The following is a 19,140-nucleotide window of genomic DNA, read 5'->3' on the forward strand; positions in this document are numbered from 1 at the left end:
GTTAAAAATAGCCTGAAACATGAAAACTGATTGGTGAATGAAAAAATAAAAAAAATCATTGTTTTTGCCTATACATGCCTTTTCATGTCTGTTATATCAAACATTTCTTTAAAAATATAGTCACACAACATACATCATGTTTTCAAAAGAAGTCACAAACCCATCAGTCTTCATGTATCATTTTATTAGGCAGTTGTATTTACAAATAATCTTTTCAACTATATTATTGGTAATTATCTGTAAATTTACATTGGCAAGCCTCAATGAGGTGCATCTCTGCACAGATAATCAACATAAATGCAGTTAAGAGAAGAACATAAACATATTTTCTAAACTTGTTTTCGATGGCTGAATAAACAGCCCGTGGAGACACTGAAATTGTTCCTTAGTGATAAAGAGTTAACATTTGTATTAGACAACTACACAGAGAAATAAACTTTGGGGGGAAAAAAGAAAGGTAAAGGGGACTGAGCAAAACTAAATTTCTCTGGATTTGTCTTAAGCTGACTTGCAAGCATAGATTGTCAAGTTTTAGCTCTGAAATTACAGTGCAGTTTAGAACAAAATCAACGTCATCCTTTTTAGGAAACTAAACCTTAACAAAGACTAAAGCATTCCAAAAGGTCAAATCAGAATTACTGGCCTTAAATCTCCTTTTCTTTTTGAGAATTTGAAACTAATGCATTTATCAGGACTAATAAAGTTATTTCTTTTATGCGGTAAGAATATGAGTTAAGACATTCAGGATTTAAAATGTAAATAAGCTATGCCATACAAACCATAGAATCAATTTATTATTTAGAACTATTTATTTGAGCTTTTTTAGCATTGAATTTGGGATTTAATTTGAACATAGCTGGAGCTCTGGACAGGCAAATGAACAAGAGCAACTTATTTAACACCCATATTGTTTTCATTTTCATCTGTGAAACATAAGTTGAAAAAACTGATCTGAAGAAGAGGATCACTCCTGTCAGAAAGCTCCTACATAAAATAATTTCACTCACTGTTAACAGGTTGCGGTTCTTTTCTTTGTGGACTTTTGTAGAATTTTGTTTACTACAGAGTCTCATACAAAGGCACATAAAGTCACATGCAAGTAGGAAGCACTTTCCTATTTTCAGATCTTGCGATTATGACTCTACATTGGCTTTGCAAACACGGGAATAAGACATGACTATATGATTTGCTCAGGAGATCTGTCAGTATGCACCAACTAAATTCAGTTTTAATACTGGGCCTTTCTGACTACAGAAACTTAATTTGTAAAAGTGGAGGGAATACAGAAACATTTTATTTCTTTCTTTTCCAAGCAACCACTGTTTTGTAAAACAACTAAAATAATAGTAAAAAAAAAGTTTTTGATAAAGCAGTATGGAATAAAACATCTTACAGCAATATAATCAAACATTTCTTAAAAAAAAAAATCAGTCCAATATCACAATTTTAATACAATCTACGACCCCATTTAAAGCACTGATAAATATAAATCCAAATGCATGTTTAAATTCTGTATACTTAAATTGATGTAAAATGTGCGCAAATAGAAAAAAAAGATTAAGGTGTGACAAACAAACAAAAATCTATGAAACAGAGGCAAGCACATTGCACTCCCTCAGGATAAACGGGTTTCATATTGGTCTCTTCCTTAAGAAAGGCTGACGTATCAAGTTGTCCCTTTGTGTTAAAGTGCCCACCATGTTAAATTGGCCCTGCTTTTTAAGATGACTCCTCCTCTTCCCAGTAGGCCGCTTCAATGGGATAACCAGTTCTGACACTGGCCCACAAAAACTTACAGGTAAAACTGTGCAAAAGCGCTTTCTATCTGACTTGTCACATTCCCACATGCCTCATAAGGGCTCTTTCTTTATATATTTCTTGGTCCACCAAGAATCGCAACAGCATTGTGTACAGTACAGCTAGCTCAGTGTATAACTCATTTAAATGCACCTCTACGCCTCACTCTCTGCAAGGAAACCCTTGCCATAAAACCCAGAAAAATTGTAAAGCCATCCCTAAAAGAGTTTAGACACTATTAAGTGGCTTAGCAATCTTTCTGACATCTTAACTGTGGCAAACACACACACAAAAAAACTCCATCCTTTTCCTTCTTGTAACTTTTCTCAGTCCTCTTAAACCGGCTCATCCTGGTGACTGTAGTGCCACAGACCATTCAGCTTGTTCACGCGAGTGGGATGCATCGAGTCATGTGTCTGTCTGCATGCTTATTGCTTTAAAGACACTGAGAGAAAAAAAAAAAAATTGAGATAGAAGGACTGCTGTGGATGATGACACAGATATCAGAGGACGAAGAGGTAGACAGTATTCCAGAAGAAAGAGAAAACAAGCCAGAGAGTGAGAGGGAAGACAGAGGAGAGTGAGAGAGAAGGCATCAGAGGAACCACAAGTTATCGTGCTAGCAGCTTGATGAGGTTGGCGCACATCTCAAAGAACTCTATGGTATGACTTCCAGGGCGAGGGAGGATCTCTCCCGCTGTGGAATCCACTGAGGAGGTAAGAGAAGAAGCCAGAGAGCCTTCCGCTGCTTTCCCTCCGGATATTGGAGGCGTGGAGGGTGCGGACACTGCGTCACCCTTTGCTGCATCCTCACATTCGTTTTTCTCGTTCCTGTCGTTCTTTAGGGTAGTCCGGTAGTTACCGACTGAGCCGGAGCGGTGAGGTGTGGCGGTCCCTGATTTTACTTCTATCATGTCATCTGAATAAAACAGAATATAAGACCTCAGAGAGTGAAGTATACACAAAACGCTCTCAAGAACACTCCACAATAGGAATGAGAATCACTTTATTTTATGGACCAATTCTAACTATTAATTAGTTGCTTTGTAGCATGCATATTACTAGCATATGTTGACTGTTTATTAGTACTTATGAAGCATATATTCATGCCTTATTCTGCATGACCACATTCTATATCCCTTAATCCTACCATATCTAAACAACTACCTTACTAACTATTAAAAAGCAGCAAATTAGGAGTTTGTTCAGAGAAAACTCTTAGTTAGTAGTGAATGTGTGTTCCCTAATATAAAGTGTTACCTAACAATTAAGACTATACACATATATACAACAAAAAATGTGGTCAAGTTACATTCCAATTCATTTTTATAAAATGCCATTGATTACAAAACTCAGTGTTTATTTGTACATGTTGTCAAATAAACAACTACACCATCACAGTCTCACAAGACTTAAGTAATGAATGATATAGCAACAGTTTGGACATCCTGAAAATAATACATGCATTCAGTTCAACAGTCACATTTCTTCAGTAACCAACCTGTGCAGTTCATATTTCCATATGTTTGATTATGTATATATTTTTAAATGACTTACTGTAAATTAAAGAATTAAAGAAAATAAATAAACACATTTTAAAGCACTGAATAAAAACACACACAGAGTGACAATTTTACCGTCTATGCTCCTGAAGTCTAGTAAATAGGTCCTGCTGTCCACCTGGTAGAGCTGGAGGCTCATCTTTGTATGTATTCCAGTGACTGGGTTCTTCCTCCGCACTCGCAAGTAATAAGGATTAACTACCTATCAAACCACAGAGAAAAAAAAAGTTAGCAGAGTAAACAAATATGACTGCAATGGATCTAAAGTTCATTAATATTTAGCAAGCCTTTTAACTTTAAAAGGGACTGTGCCGACTGGTATATTGCATTTTTTTGAAGGTGTCTGAATAGTGTACTCCTGAAAAACAGTAAACACAGTTCTACTTGATAAGAGAGGACACTATGAGATAAGACAGAGAATGAAAACTATTATAAACAAAGACATTTAGGCCATTTCCGTCTTAAACTAATGACTCACTCAGTCAAGCATACATGAACTTCAGCCAGGTGAATTAAGACATTGTGGGACTGAGGGTCTTCAAGGTGATTTTGTAAGTTGTGGGTGGGTTCACACAAACCCCCAGTCCAGAGCATTCAGAACCTCAGACTGGGCATAAGGTTCACCTTCCAACAGGTCAATGACCCTAAGCACACAGCAAGAGTGGCTTATAGACAACTCTGTGAATGTCCATGAGTGGCCCAGACAGACCCTGAGCTTAAACCCAATCGAATGTTTCTGGAGAAACCTGAAAATGTCTGCCATTCCCCATCAAAGCTGACAGAGCTTGAGAGGTGAAGAGGTGAGGAGAATAATGGCAGATAATTGCCAAATGCAGATGTGCAAAGCTTGTCGCATCATACCAAAAAGACTTGAGATTGTAAATTGTGCACAAAGGCTGTTTCTATAAAGTGGGGCAGTTCCAACTTTGCAAGGACAGTCTGGCGCTTCTGACTCACAGCCTTTAAGTACGTTTACATATTTAAAGAATTTGCCACTGATGATTCAAACATGAGTTTTAAGCAGTGTAGAGTAGCACTTGTTGTTTGTTGTTTCTCCGATAACAAATGCAGACATGGTTTTATTTTTACGATGCAACGCAATGCAATGCTTAAAAAGACAGTAAAAATTGTCACGTTTCAGAAGGCGGGGCACAGAGGAGCAACAATAATGTACATTATGTGGAATATAATGTGTTTTTTTTAAACCTTAAACCGCATAAACACCTTGCATTACACCAAATACACAAAATAATGTTCTTTTTTTAACTACGTCATATGACCCCTTTAAGAACCAAATCAGCATATTAGAATGATTTCTGAAATATCATGTAAACAGAATGGGCTGCTAAAGTGCAGCTTTGCAATGGCAGGAACTTTTTGATCAAACAAATGCAGCTTTGTGAGCATAAGAGACTTCTTTCAAAAACGCATTAAAAAAATCTTACTGACCCAAAACTTTTGAATGGAAGTGTACCATTAAACACAAATTCTGTCCTTAATACATGAGAGGTATATATAGAATCTACCAAAAACCCCAAAACATCTTTCCCACAAGGCAGAGATGGAATTTACCATGAGATCATGTACCTCAGGAGGATTAGCAGAATAAATGCATACCAGGTAATGCAGTGTGAAGTGCAACCCCAAAACACAAAGACATGAGCTTACCTTCCACTCATAGTCCAACTGCTTCATAGCACGACAGACCTCACTCATGATATCATTCGGTTTGCTCTGGCTACGGATTCCCAGGTGCCACTTTGCCCGCCGGACGCCAAGATGCTTGGACTTTTGGGGGTTGAGCTCATCCAGCGTGTGTCGAGGACGTGGCTGAGACTCAGGCAACAGCACTCTCTCAGGGTGAATCTTTGTAGTGTGGTGCGCAGGCAGGTCATCCAGGAAGCTGTCCGGGGGGCTGGAGGCCAAATAGAAATCTTTGGCCTCACTCATAATGCGGCGGTTGTCTATGATCAAGTGATAGGCCACAGCAAGAGGATCCTGGTGATTGCGACTGCAAAGAAAGGGAGGACAAAAACAGGACAGATGAGAGTTTATAATTGTTTGGTAGGCTTTATTTGGACTGCAGTGACCCTAAAAGAGCTTATATGTGTCCCGGGACCACAAAACCAGTCTTAAGTCGCTGGGGTATATTTGTAGCAATAGCCAAAAATACATTGTATGGGCCAAAATTATAGATTTTTCTTTTACGCCAAAAATCATTAGGATATTAAGTATAGATCATGTTCCATGAGGATATTTTATAAATTTCCTACTATAAATATATTAAAACTTAATTTTTGATTAGTAATATGCATTGCTAAGAACTTCATTTGGACAACTTTAAAGGCGATTCTCTCAATATTTTGATTTTTTTCGCACCCTCAGATTCCAGATTTTCAAATAGTTGTATCACAGCCAAATATTGTCCTGTCATAACAAACCATACATCAATGGAAAGCTTGTTCAGCTTTCATATTATGTATAAATCACAATTTCCCAGGTAGTTTAAAAAAAAAAAAAATTGAATTGAATTGAATCGGTCTAATTAGCAGAGAGACTTCTTTTATAATAAAGTAAAATGAACATTTTAGCTGTAAAATACCCAAATGTACCAGAATTGAGATACTGACAAAAATGATGTATTTTGGGGATTTTGCCAATAATGACAATGAGATATTATACAATGTTTTTATTTATTTAAAGGACCATACCTACCATGAACAATCAACAAAGAGTTGTATTTTTATTAAATAGCGTTAACAAATATTTACACATTATATAGCAAATATATTGCTCAGTTTAGTTAGATGCATTATCTAATGGGAGCTTATTCTAAAGTCTTCATGAGAATGTCATTGAATGCTTCATTCAGAAACATTTATGATTTCAGTGTTTCAGTGCCTGCCTGAATGGGTTAATGACTCAGACATTGATCATTCACTCAAACAATGTTAAAAAAAAGCAGATTTATTCAGTAACAAAATTCAAATGTCTTCAGAACTGAAATCTAATAAAATCAGCAAATCTTTAACAATACCCGGGATTAGATGGCAAAATAAAAATAATTTGCAAAAATTTGTGATCATAAAAAAAACCCTTGCGTTTTCCATCAACACCACTGAAATTCCCTGAAATTCATAATTTCCTCTGATATGAAAACTCCCTCCAGTGTGTACAACCCCTGGCAAAAAGTATGGAATCACCCTTCTCAGAAGATGTTCATTCAAATGTTTAATTGTGTAGAGAAAAAACCAAGCACATATATGCCACAAAACAATTTTCACTCAACAAAAACAATATTCTGGCTGTATAAAACACTTAAAAAAACAACAAAGAAAGATAACTATAGTCAATTACAAGTGTTTTTACAGATCAATCAGAGGAAAAAAAAAATACGGAATCACACAAATCTGAGGAAAATTATATGGAATCACCAAATAAAAAACACTACTAGTACTTTGTTGCACCACCTCTGGCTTTTATAACAGCTTGAATTCTCTGAGGCACGGATTTAACTAATGACAAACAGTATACTTCATCAATCTGTCTCCAGCTTTGTCTTATTGCAGTTGCCAGATCAGCTTTGCAGGTTGGAGCCTTGTCGTGGACCATTTTCTTTAATTTCCACCATAGATTTTCAATTGGATTGAGGTCTGGACTATTTGCAGGCCATGCCATTGACATTATATGTCTTTCCTGTAGAAATGTTTTCACCGATTTTGCCCTATGGCACGATGCATTATCATCCTGAAAAATGATGCTACCATCACCAAACATCCTTTCAATTGATGGAATAAGAAAAAGTGTCCAAAAATCTCAACATAAACTTGTGCATTTATAGAAGATGTAATGACTGTCATCTCTCCCATACCTTTACCTGACATACAACCCCATATCATTAATGATTGTGGAAATTTGCATGTTTTCTTCAGGCAGTTGTCTTCATAAATTTCATTGGAACGGCACCAAACAAAAGTTCCAGCATCATCACCCTGCCCAATGCAGATTTGTGATTCATCACTGAATATAACTCTCATCCAGTCATCCACAGTCCAAGATTGTCTTTCTTTAGCCCACTGAAACCTTGTTTTTTTCTGTTTAGATGTTAATGATGGTTTTCGTTTGGCCTTTCTGTATGTAAATCCCATTTCTTTTAGGCGATTTCTTACAGTCCGGTCACAGACATGAACTCCACTTTCTGCCCATTTGTTCCTCATTTGTTTTGTTGTGCATTTTCTGTTTTCAAGGCATATTGCTTTAAGTTTTCTGTCTTGGCGCTTTGATGTCTTTCTTGGTCTACCAGTACGCTTCCCTTTTACAACCTTTCCATTTGATTTGTACTTGGTCCAGATTTTAGACACAGCTGACTGGGAACAACCAACATTTTTTTGCAACATTCCGTGAAGATTTACCTTCTTTGAGAAGTTTGATAATCCTCTCCTTTGTTTCAACTGACATCTCTCGTGTTGGAGCCATGAGTTATGTCAATCATCTTGGTTCAACACATCACTAATGTGTGCAAGCACTCTTTTTTAACTGCAGACTAATTAGCAGTTGTAATCAGATACAGGTGTTTGTTTTAGAAATGCAAAGTGCATGGTGATTCCATATAATTTTCCTCAGATTTGTGTGATTCCATATTTTTTTCCTCTGTTTGATCTGTAAAAACACTTGTAATTGACTATAGTTATCTTTCTTTGTTGTTTTTTTTAAGTGTTTTATACAGCCAGAATATTGTTTTGTTGAGTGAAAATTGTTTTGTGGCATATATGTGCTTGGTTTTTTCTCTACACAATTAAACATTTGAATGAACATCTTCTGAGAAGGGTGATTCCATACTTTTTGCCAGGGGTTGTAGACACCCTTAAGAAGCCTCAATAGCAAGTAACAAAAAAAAGCAAAAGTAATAAAAGATGTGATTAAAAAACAAACAAATAAAAAAGCACACAAACCTGTATAAGCAGTTGAGCACCTCCTCCTCGGTGCACTCAAACTTCTCACACACCTCCTTCAGCGCCTCCTCATCAATCAAATTACTGCTATATGCAGCGTCCTCTGGAAACAGATACTTGGGGAGATCTTGTTTAAACCACTCATCCTCCCTGAAAATGGAAAACGATGAAGAGAAAGCGAGATAAGAGGTTGATTTGCACTTGGGATTACCAAAAGAAATGGACTGCACAAATGTTTGTGTAGTTTCTGACCGAATCTCTTTAATGGTGGCTCTCTTCATGGGGTCCACCTGGAGCATGTGTTTCAGAAGGCTAGTAACAGCAGGGTTCAGGGACTGAGGAGTGAAGAAGATCCCATCGCAGATCTTCTTGAACAGTGTTGGCACGTGGTCGTCGTCAAACGGCAGCGTTCCGCATAGCAGAGCATACAAAATCACGCCACTGCTCCAGATGTCCACCTCAGGCCCTGCGTATAATCTGAGTGAGAACATCAATATACATGAACGGACAACACAAAGGCATTTAAAACAACACAGAGCATCATTGAGGACGAGAGCAGGTTTTCACAATAATTTAAAAATAAAAAAAAAAACAAACGGAAAAAGGTAAATACAGCAGCAGAGGTAACAGTACCTTCCAGAGATGACTTCCGGAGCAGCATAATTAGGAGAACCACAACTCGTTCTTAAGAATTCTCCATCCGACATCATGTTTGACAAGCCTACATGAAGAAAAGTCAAAGTTTAAGTCAGCATAGCTTGTAATACAGACATTAAAGAAAGCGCAAAGCCAACAACAACCTAACTTGATTCATGTTTTTTAAATATAAAGAGTTCACATACCAAAGTCTGCAATTTTGGCATTCATGTGTGCATCCAGCAGGACGTTTTCAGGCTTGAGGTCTCTGTGCACCACCATGTGTCTGTGGCAGTAATCCACCCCTGAGATGATCTGCTGGAATAGACGCCTGCTCTCCTTCTCGTCCAACTGACCAGAGACACAGGAACATGTATTTTTACATCTCCCATGTGGACTGAACTGAACATTCAGTTTAAAGTTCCCCTATTGCAACCTACTGTGCTGGTTTTGTGTCCCCTGATATATGCTACTGATCAAAAGTTTGGGGTTAGAAAGGTTCTTTATTTATTTATTTATTTTTGATGTAATTTATCCCTGTGATGGCAAAGCTTAATTTTCTGCAGCCATTACTCCAGTCTTCAGTGTCACACGATCCCTCAAAAATCATTCTAATATGCTGATTTTGTGCTCAATTAACATTTCTTATTATTATCAATGTTGAAAACAGTTGTGCCACTTAATATTTTTGTATAAATTGATGCATTTTTCAGGATTTTCTGATGCATAAAAAGTTCAAAACAATTAACAGATTTTTGTTTTTAAAAGTATTTTCTGTCATTTTTGACCAATTTAATGCTTGTTGAATAAAGCGTCTGAGAATGGCTCAGTTCAAAGTGTATCCAGTGAACTATTTCGGCATGTGCTGTGAGTTTATAGCACATCTGGGAACACAATGGGCACCAGTTACTGTTTTCACTTTCGCATAACTTTCACCATTGTAATGGGCAGATGATCACAGTATTTCATTAGATTTGTAATGAGACACGTTTGTAAACCTGTTTTCACAGAAGCTGGAGGTGTACACAAAAATAAAAGCTCATGGGTTTATCTCTTGCAAGCAGGGCCTAAAATTAACTGACTCACACAAAAAAATACTGAACAGGCACAGCAAGCTCACTGTTTATTAACAGAAAAATATTGGGATGGGGGTTTATATGAATGTATTTCTGAAGGGAACTGACTGTCTTAAGGAAAGTTTCTATGGCAATTCTTCCCCTCTTATCACTGCTGTTCCATAAGCGCCACCTGCTGTCAAAGAGTGAACTTGCATTCTCATTCAAGCCTGTCTGCTGTTTTTGTTTAGTGCAGAGATGTTTTAGCATAATTTCACAAAGCTAATGTTGAAATGGCACAATAAAATTTAAATCAAAATCTGCTCATGCTGCATGTGTAGCATCTCTGTTTGTATCCTGATCAAAATGCTAATTTTTTAATTATATACTTTTAGTTGTTGTAGTAAAAACAACTGTCCATTTTTACAGTTTCAAGGCCAGGAAAAAATAATTATGGCCGGTAAATATTCTCAAGTCACCAGCCATTGGCAGGTGTGGCAAAAAGTTAGTTTTAAGCCCTGGTTGCAAGTGTAGAAATTAGGACCCTCCACAGTCTCACAAAACAATGAGATTAATTGATTTATTCTGGCAAGATTGGAAAAGATTATTCCTCAAGCAACATAACAGAATTATGTGTTCAGATTAACTGTAATAAACTAATGTAAGGGACTAGTCTTTTTTTTATGCCAGTGGCATTAAAGTTCAAGTTCATTTAAACAAATAGCAAATTACTTGCATTCTATTTAGGATTTCAATATTACAGACAATTTAAACCTAAATTGTATGGCTATTGGTTAACTACTGTTATCAAAATGATTGCACTTTTTCTTTTTGTTGAGCTCTGATGGACTGACAATAATACAAATGCTCTATGATGTTTTTGTTTATCAATGACAGTGGCATTTATTCTCTCGCTTTCTGCTGGTCACTCTGTTTTGCAAAACTGAAATACTACATTTAAATTTTATTCACAAAATTTTTCCACTCCATTTTCTGGCCCTAATCATAACCCACAAATGAAAACTGAAGATGCACCTTTCCATTTTTACAGATGTAGTCAAAGAGTTCTCCTCCTGACACATATTCCATTACCATGAAGATGTCTGTTGGTGTGCTGATGACTTGGTAACTGCCAAAAAACAAAGAAAATGCACAAATTTGTACAGAATACATGTCATTGGTTCTGTCAGTGTAAATATCTAAAATATCTAAATCATTCTTTAAAATAAATAAATAAATAAAATGAACTTTTCCTATCTAGTACTGATTTTGTGACAAATTAAGGCATATTTCAAGGCTTAGATTTTTAGTTTCTTCACTTCAAATATTCATATGAGAAAAGTCAATTAATCCCTAATGGGTTGGAGCATGGCTGGATAGCTCTGACATTCCTGTGTCTTTTCTAGCCACAGTACATACAAACAGCTCACATGTACACACGCAGACACACACACACGCAACAAACAAGGTGACAGTAGACTGACTACCAGGGGTGTGCAACAGAAGGAAGTTGACGATCTGTGTGCAAACATGCAGGCCCATCCATCTCACTAAAAATGATAGTAAGTTATAGTATTCTTAAATATTATTTTTATTTATAGCTGAAATTTTGATGCTTTCTAATATACAGTCAGGGCTTGGCATTAACATTCGCCAAATGCAGGTGGATTTCAGCAGTGGCGAGTAACACGGTCACTCCCACTGTGGCGGGTTGAATTTTACTTGCCCGGCTGGAGAACTAATCTGATTAAAACATCTAATTACGGAAGCACTGAGATGTTGGCGAGAATTATTCTGATTTTATTACATTTGGTGTAAACGGCGACTGATAATGGATAATGTACTGACAGTAACAAGGTCATGCCAGTTGAGGCTTGCGCAGCCTGTCTGTGTGTGAAACAACCTTATGGAGAAATCAAAACAAATGAACACAACTGCACATAGAAGAAACATGCTGCGGTAAAAATTAGGGATGGGCGATATATCGCATGTGATTGTCATGTGCATTTCGTCAGTAAAGCCGGTTCCCTGATTACCGCTAAATAGCCATCACCTGCTTTCAAATGGAGCGGCATTTAATATACAGAGCTGTAGATCACTGACAAGCTACACAATATCGCATTCATTATCAAAGGCGATTCATCTGCGATAAGAAACGCGATATTGCGTAGCTTGTCAGTTTTTGAATTAATCATTTGAGTCAATGATTCAGTGGTCCATTCAAAAAGACAGCCACCTAGTGGCGGTTTACTTTCTTATTTAAAAGTAGCTTATCTTTGTATTTTTCTCCAGCATTTCTTTTTGTCCATTAAAAAACCAAAAACAAGCTCCTAACATTATTTATGCTGCTTAGTGGTTGACCGATATTGTTTTTTTTTTGACAGCCAATGCCGATATCTTGGAAAGCAGGGGGGCAGACAGCCGATATAAAATATATCTATAAAATAAATGTGTAAAATAAACATACTTATACTTGAGATGGCAAAGTATTTTTCACAAATAAATAAATATTTAATAAAAATACAATAAAAAAAAAAGGAAGTAAACACTGTAACCAACAGGGCACTCAGTATTCTGGGAAGTTTGTGTGCATTGGGAATCATATCTTTCAAATTAAGCCAAGGCAACACTCATTTTACATACAGCACACAGAGAAAATGATATGAATGTGACAGTGGGCAAATGCATAAAGTGCAGCATAATTTGAAATCACGAGTATAAAGTTTAAAGCATTCAATTCACATGGACAGACCGTCACACAGAGAACACGCGATCATGCTGGATAAAAATGCACAGTTCACAAGATCTCACAGCTGGATTCGACTAGGTTTGCAAGGTTTGTGAAATTAAATGTTCATTTGCCATTCAAAGATTTGTTTAAACGATATAAATGTGTATTTGCAAAAAAATTACCTGGAAATTAATTTAAATAAATGTTAGTATACAGTGACATTAATCATGTAGCGTAATTTCCCACCAACAAAAACCACTAGCCACAGTGGCAAAAGTTTGCAAAAGGTTTGGCAACCACTGGTTTAGAACATCAAGGGCAAAACTTTACTGCTTCTCTATAATGGCAGGAAATGGAAATTCCCTCCCTCTTTCCCATGCTCTGTAATTCTGTGAATGTCTTGCCTCATTCCAAACCACAAAAACAGAACATGCATGGTCACTAGGGAATCCAACCAAGTGTTCCATACAAATGTGGGGGCTCATTTGCACACCCATCAATCGTACATACTTACTCTGGAATAAATATATATTAAAAAATAACTCAAAACAATTATGAGTAGGTCAAAAAAAGTTGCACATTTTAGCCCCGAAATAGAACATTGTAAATTTATAATCTGTGTATTAGAATGCAGGTGGAATGAATCAGCACTCACAGTTTGATTATATGTGGGTGACGGAAGAGTTTAAGGTTCTGGATCTCGCGTCGAATCTTCCCCACAACATCCAGACTCCGGATCTTCTGCCGGTTCAGAATCTTTACCGCCACCTGGTGCTTGGTCAACTCATGCTGGCCCACTGCATAGACAGGTGGAAGAAACATGTTTGTGAAGGCTTGCATTTATGCAGGTCATTGGAGAACATACAATAAAATGTCCAATGTCTTTATGAAAAAGACCCACAAGTGCCAGTGGGTGACAGGTCTGTTCTGATAGGGCAATGGACAGTAGTGGAAAAATTGCTAAACACAGATGATAAAATGCAAACAAGCATTTAAACATGCATACTTATGATAGCAAAATATACAGGCTTTTGAAAAGGAGCAGAACATGTTGTTGATGGCAATGACTACTTGTACAAACGGTAAAAATCCATGGCTAAAACTAATACTTTATTTCACCTAGTGTTTGTTCCATACTGATAAATCAATCATTTGCTGTTGTAGGCATTGACAAAATTGTCAATTGCACTATTAAGACCGATCAGTTTCCAAAATGTTAGGCCAATGTTGTTTATGGTACTAATGATAACTACTACAATGTATTATTGTTTGATATTGTCAATATTGGTTTTACATTTTTGTTTACTTTTGTACCATCAACACTGCTATTGTAAAAGTTGTGTCCTGAAGTAACTCTGAGCTAAATGATGCTCAAAGAGCTAAAAATCAACACTGTTGAAGCTTGCAGGTAATGTGTGAGGTTCACCTCACATTTATTCAAGTTTTCCATAAACTATTTTTATATGGGCAAAGGCTTTGCCAACAATTTTCTTATAAGGCTGGATATTGTTGCATCAGTAAGTGCTGGAGGCCGTACATTGAACCATTCCTAGAAGCTGCGTCTGGTCTCAGTTAAGTTGCAACATTTAAAAAGGTCACCAGCATTAACTAGGCTGCTCTAGTTATGCATTAACACAAACTCAGTCGTGCTGAGGGAATTTGTGTGTGTGTGTGTGTATCCACAGACCTCATATATGTCTTAGTACTAAAATATCACTATCAACCTTGTTTACAAAGGCTACTTGTTAGATTGGTGATTAGTAGTTTCATTGTTCTGTCAGTCATATAACAACTTCTCTTTTCCCGAAAATTTTTATACACAACAAACACATACTGCCGCATGACACAGACAGCATTGCTCACAGGTGCACAGCCAGTTTTAGTATTTTCTTACTGTTGAACAGAGGCATTTCATTATTGCATCAGATTTCGTGTGGGCAAAAAAATGTAAACATGACTGAGAAAGACTGTACGGTGGCCGAGAGAGCTCAATGTGCTGCAAATAGAAAAAACACCTGTAAATTAAGAGAACAACTTCATCAGTTTGACAACACACACACTGCAGATGCTCACAACACAACCAAATAAAGAAACGCGCTGCAAATAAAATGCTTTATTTGGTTGTGTTGTGAGCATTTGCAGTACATGCTATCAAACTGATAAAGATGTTTACTTTATTTGTTGGTTCTTTTTTCTATTTGCACGTGTTTTCTGAAGCTGCAGTGCGTTGAGATCTCTCGGCCACCATAAGACTGGGCTTTTTGAAATGCCATGAACTGTTGACTGATACTTGGCAAACATACAGTTATAAGTAGGCCTGTGACTAATGACAATTTTGATTAGCCTAATCAATTAATCTGTCTTCAATTAATCTTGAAGCTTGAAATCAAATTTTCATTTTTTTTTTTTTTTTTTTTAACATCCTGCCCAATGTTGTCCTTGAAACAGTGTGCAACCTGAAGAATGCATCCATATAGGTCATGCTATAAATTATATGCAATAAAAGGTTTAATATAAACATTACATTCTAAAAATTGACCACAGATAATAAAGAGAAACAGAAGCACAGACTAAACATACAAATTCACTTATCTGGATAAAGTAATTATATTACATTTATACTTTATTACAACCATCCCTTTACATTTACTGCTCTAATAAAATATAACTAGGGTAGACTGAGTACATTTGTGACATGTGTACAGTTGAAACACCATAAATAACTTGTGTGCACAGGAACCCAGAGCTGTGATTTTTGCTCTACACATGCCTATTAGCGTTCTCTTTGATTATGGGAAATTTGACAGGTGTGTCTTTCCACATCGGCAATAGTATTTTTTTCCTATGTAAGATTTTCTTTTCACTATGTCCCTTCCACAATGAATAGCTTATTATCCTTTTATGGAACTAAACATATATCAATGCAAACATTACTCTGTGCTCTAAATATAGAGATTTTATGACACTGTATCATGCAAGCTCTTTGCATAATCTAGAGAAATGTGCGAGTATGTCAGTGGGGTACGATTGAGACTGTGTGTATCAACTGAACCCGGATTGGTGTCCTATTGCGTCCAAGCTTTTTTATTGTACAGTGTTTTATTGACAAGGTTAAGTCACATTTACACACATGCTATGCAAATTATGATTAAAAAAATTATATGAGCTATTTTAACTGTCTATTATTAATGGACATATTTTCTAACATGTATGTTAAATTAATAACAGCATTGTGTGAAATATACCAAGGTGGTAAAGTGGGTACAGTTGATACACCCTTTATAGGTCACTATAAATTGTACGCATTAATCAGAGGCTGCGTGTGTGTGTGTGTACTGGTTTTACGTATTTTTTGGGGGCTGAGTGTGTGTGTACGTGTATTGTTATAACATTAATTTTTGACCTTATGGGAACATTTTTAGGTTCCCATGAGGAAACAAACTCATATATCATACTTCATACATTCTGATTGAAAATGTAAAAATACAGAAAGTTACAAGTGATGGGTAGGGTTATAGAATATACTGGTTTGTAGACGGATTAAATATACTGTCTGTACAGTAGAAAAACCACTACGCTTATGGAATGTCCCATAATGTTAGAAAAACCTGTGTGTGTGTGTGTGTGTGTGTGTGTGTGTGTGTGTGTGTGTGTGTTAAGCAATGGAGTCAGTGAGTGGACTTTATCATTTTACTTTGAGTTTACAGTTTACATTTGTACTGCTTGCCAAATCTTTTCCAGTGTTAAATATTTTGTTTCGATTTTGTTTTACTGAATCTGTATTAAATAAAGTGAATAAATAAATCTGATTTTTAAAAACAAATCCACAACTGTAATTTATCACATTTGCAATAAATGGTTAGCGAGCTTTCGAGCATGACGAATGGGTGACTCAACTTTACCATGGTACGGTTTCAACTGTACACTATATGGGTACAGTTGAAACAAAAATGCACCTTATGTTTATGAGCTAATTGTGTGTGTGTGTGGGGGGGGGGGGGGGGGGGGGGGGGGGGGGGGGGGGGGGGGGGACTACTGATATTTTAGTACATAAGCAAAAGAAATATCATGTGAAAAATCACCTCATTTCAGCATCTAGTTTTTGTGTAGTGATGAAAAAAGCATAGAGTGTCTCTCTACTGTACTCAGTCTACCCTACTTGGTGTTACTACATGTCAGATGTGTTTTTCCACAGAAATGCGTTACTCACTACTGTAAAGTGACGTGTCCAGCGGATGTTTTATTTTCACACATGATCAATCAATGATCAAATTTGCTGACGATAATTTTCATTGTCAACTTTATCATTAAGTTGTTACACCCCTAGTGCATACGAATCTCATTAATTAGCATAAATATACATATCAAACTCGGTTTATTAAGTCATAAAGTCAATTATGGATCACACAAAAAGCCCAAGAATTTTTAATTCTCTTGACTCATAGCATGCACCTTATCGGCAAAATTACCCTTTTTTTAAAATAAACTACTTGTCATTCTGACGAAGACTTTACGACTAGCTGCATCTGTAGCTGTCATCTGGCCTGTGCACGAGCGAGTCTATCAATCCTCATCAAACTGCAACTTCAGAATACTAACCACTTCATTAACCGTGAAGCTAACCAGGTCAGCTGCGCCCAGTCCCTCTACACACCACACGAACACAACACATGCACGCACATATTCAGAAAACCGCGTCAGCATCGAATGGCCGACACTATCGACGCTGATCACAGCAGAAAGCTTTGCTGTTTAATGTTTGTTTCATGACTAACGTTACACTGTCATTAGCCAACAAGTGCTGCAGCTTGTGCTACTGCTTTAGCCGGATTTAAAGGCTCGATCCTCTCCGGTTCTGCTTTACGTTAACTGTTTTCAATACAGCAGCGACACAAAACCCAACCGTTACCTTTGACTTTTCCAAACGTCCCCACTCCTAGTGTGTCTCCGAGAATATAATGTCCGATTTTCACCCTGCCTTCATGTTTCTGTTTGTCCGTCGCCATCTTCGCTCCGAGGCCCCACCTGAGAGAGGCAGCAGCGGGACGGGGCGGGGCGAGAGCGCCGTCTCTACTGACAACTACCGGAACAGAAGAGCGCGACAAAATAACAAGCTCCAAACGATTGGATTAATGTTTAATTTCCCCCCATGTCTTTACATTAGAGCATTAAAAATAATGTAAAAAAAAAATCACCAATACATCTTTAGTTTTCAAGATTATTATTTTTTTTTTTACCAAACTTTGTATAAAGATGATTCTCAACTATGTTATAACAGAATGATTCAATATATATCATTTTCTTTCTGCAATATTTGTCAGAAACGGGATTTCTCATTATATACAATGTATCTACTAACTACATCTCATTTGCATATTAATGTGTTTTTGGGGCAACATGTAATGAAAAAAAGAAGTGTACTAATGAGAGTAGCCTAATAATTTACAAGATTTTCACAATAATATATAATATTTAATAGAATATTGAAATATAATTTATTTCCCTATTCATTTGTTATGTCTCCCAAAATGCGTAATTAACATGCTTTTGGTCGCGGTGTCCTCATGAGGACATGTATGAAATCAACGTCCTGTTTCTTCAATAGACCCGCAGCACCAGCAGTCACAGAACCGGAAGTGAGGGGCGGAGCTTACGGTCTTAACAGAGTAGCACAATCTTACGGTTTTTAAGGGGTAATTTGCTTTTATTTCACACGATACCTCATACTTTATTTATGCATTTTATAATGATATATTAAGCATTTTATAAACATCAATCTTTTGTAATTTAGTTGTAGGCCTATACAGTTATTCGTTTTATTGTATAATGCAAGTTATTTTGTGATATTTAGAATAATGTTTGAAACTTCTGGACATTTTATATAAAATATACTTTAATCACAAGATTCAAAATAAATGTTTACTCCAGAGTCAAGTACATGTGCATCATACATTTTTCTATATGAAAACTAAAACATTTAAATAACACACACACACACACAAAAGCAGCATAATTTTAAAAGTAACAATCAAAATGTACACAATAATTAAACTGAAGTTTATAAAATGAACAATTCACTATTAAGCCCATTTTGTTGTGACAATCCTGCATTTAAAAAAATGTATCAAATGAAAAATTCAGTCTTGGGCCCATATGACAATGACAATCCTACAAAAATAACTCCCCTGAACACAAGATGAAATATGAAGGGCACTCTGGAAGCTTCTGATTGTTCCAGGAGAATGTTGAGGGCCTTTTCCTTGTCCTCTTCCTTGCCATGCTGTTGAAACGCTGTTATTTTCACCCCAGCTGCAGGTCCAGTTTGTTGGTTAAAATGAAAAATGTTTGAAGTTTATTTTTCAACTCAGTTCCTGAAAATTATAGCTCTCTGTTCTGCACATTTTACG

The 19,140-nt window shown here is 36.6% G+C and overlaps 1 protein-coding gene across 1 annotated transcript; it reads right to left on the bottom strand.

Moving 5' to 3' along the window:
* Nucleotides 1-167: 167 nt before the first annotated feature.
* On the bottom strand, nucleotides 168-17,814 carry LOC109061980 (5'-AMP-activated protein kinase catalytic subunit alpha-1-like). The gene is made up of 10 exons (XM_042756316.1): nucleotides 17,643-17,814; nucleotides 13,389-13,530; nucleotides 11,038-11,131; nucleotides 9,154-9,298; nucleotides 8,945-9,032; nucleotides 8,564-8,788; nucleotides 8,312-8,461; nucleotides 5,028-5,370; nucleotides 3,435-3,561; nucleotides 168-2,716 (listed from the first exon to the last, which is right to left on the bottom strand). Exons 1-10 carry the CDS (start codon nucleotides 17,737-17,739, stop codon nucleotides 2,409-2,411), a joined length of 1,719 nt encoding a protein of 572 aa, XP_042612250.1. The 5' UTR covers nucleotides 17,740-17,814; the 3' UTR covers nucleotides 168-2,408.
* Nucleotides 17,815-19,140: the final 1,326 nt, after the last annotated feature.

Source organism: Cyprinus carpio, chromosome A5, assembly GCF_018340385.1.
Source record: "Cyprinus carpio isolate SPL01 chromosome A5, ASM1834038v1, whole genome shotgun sequence".
NCBI classification, from domain to species: domain Eukaryota; kingdom Metazoa; phylum Chordata; class Actinopteri; order Cypriniformes; family Cyprinidae; genus Cyprinus; species Cyprinus carpio.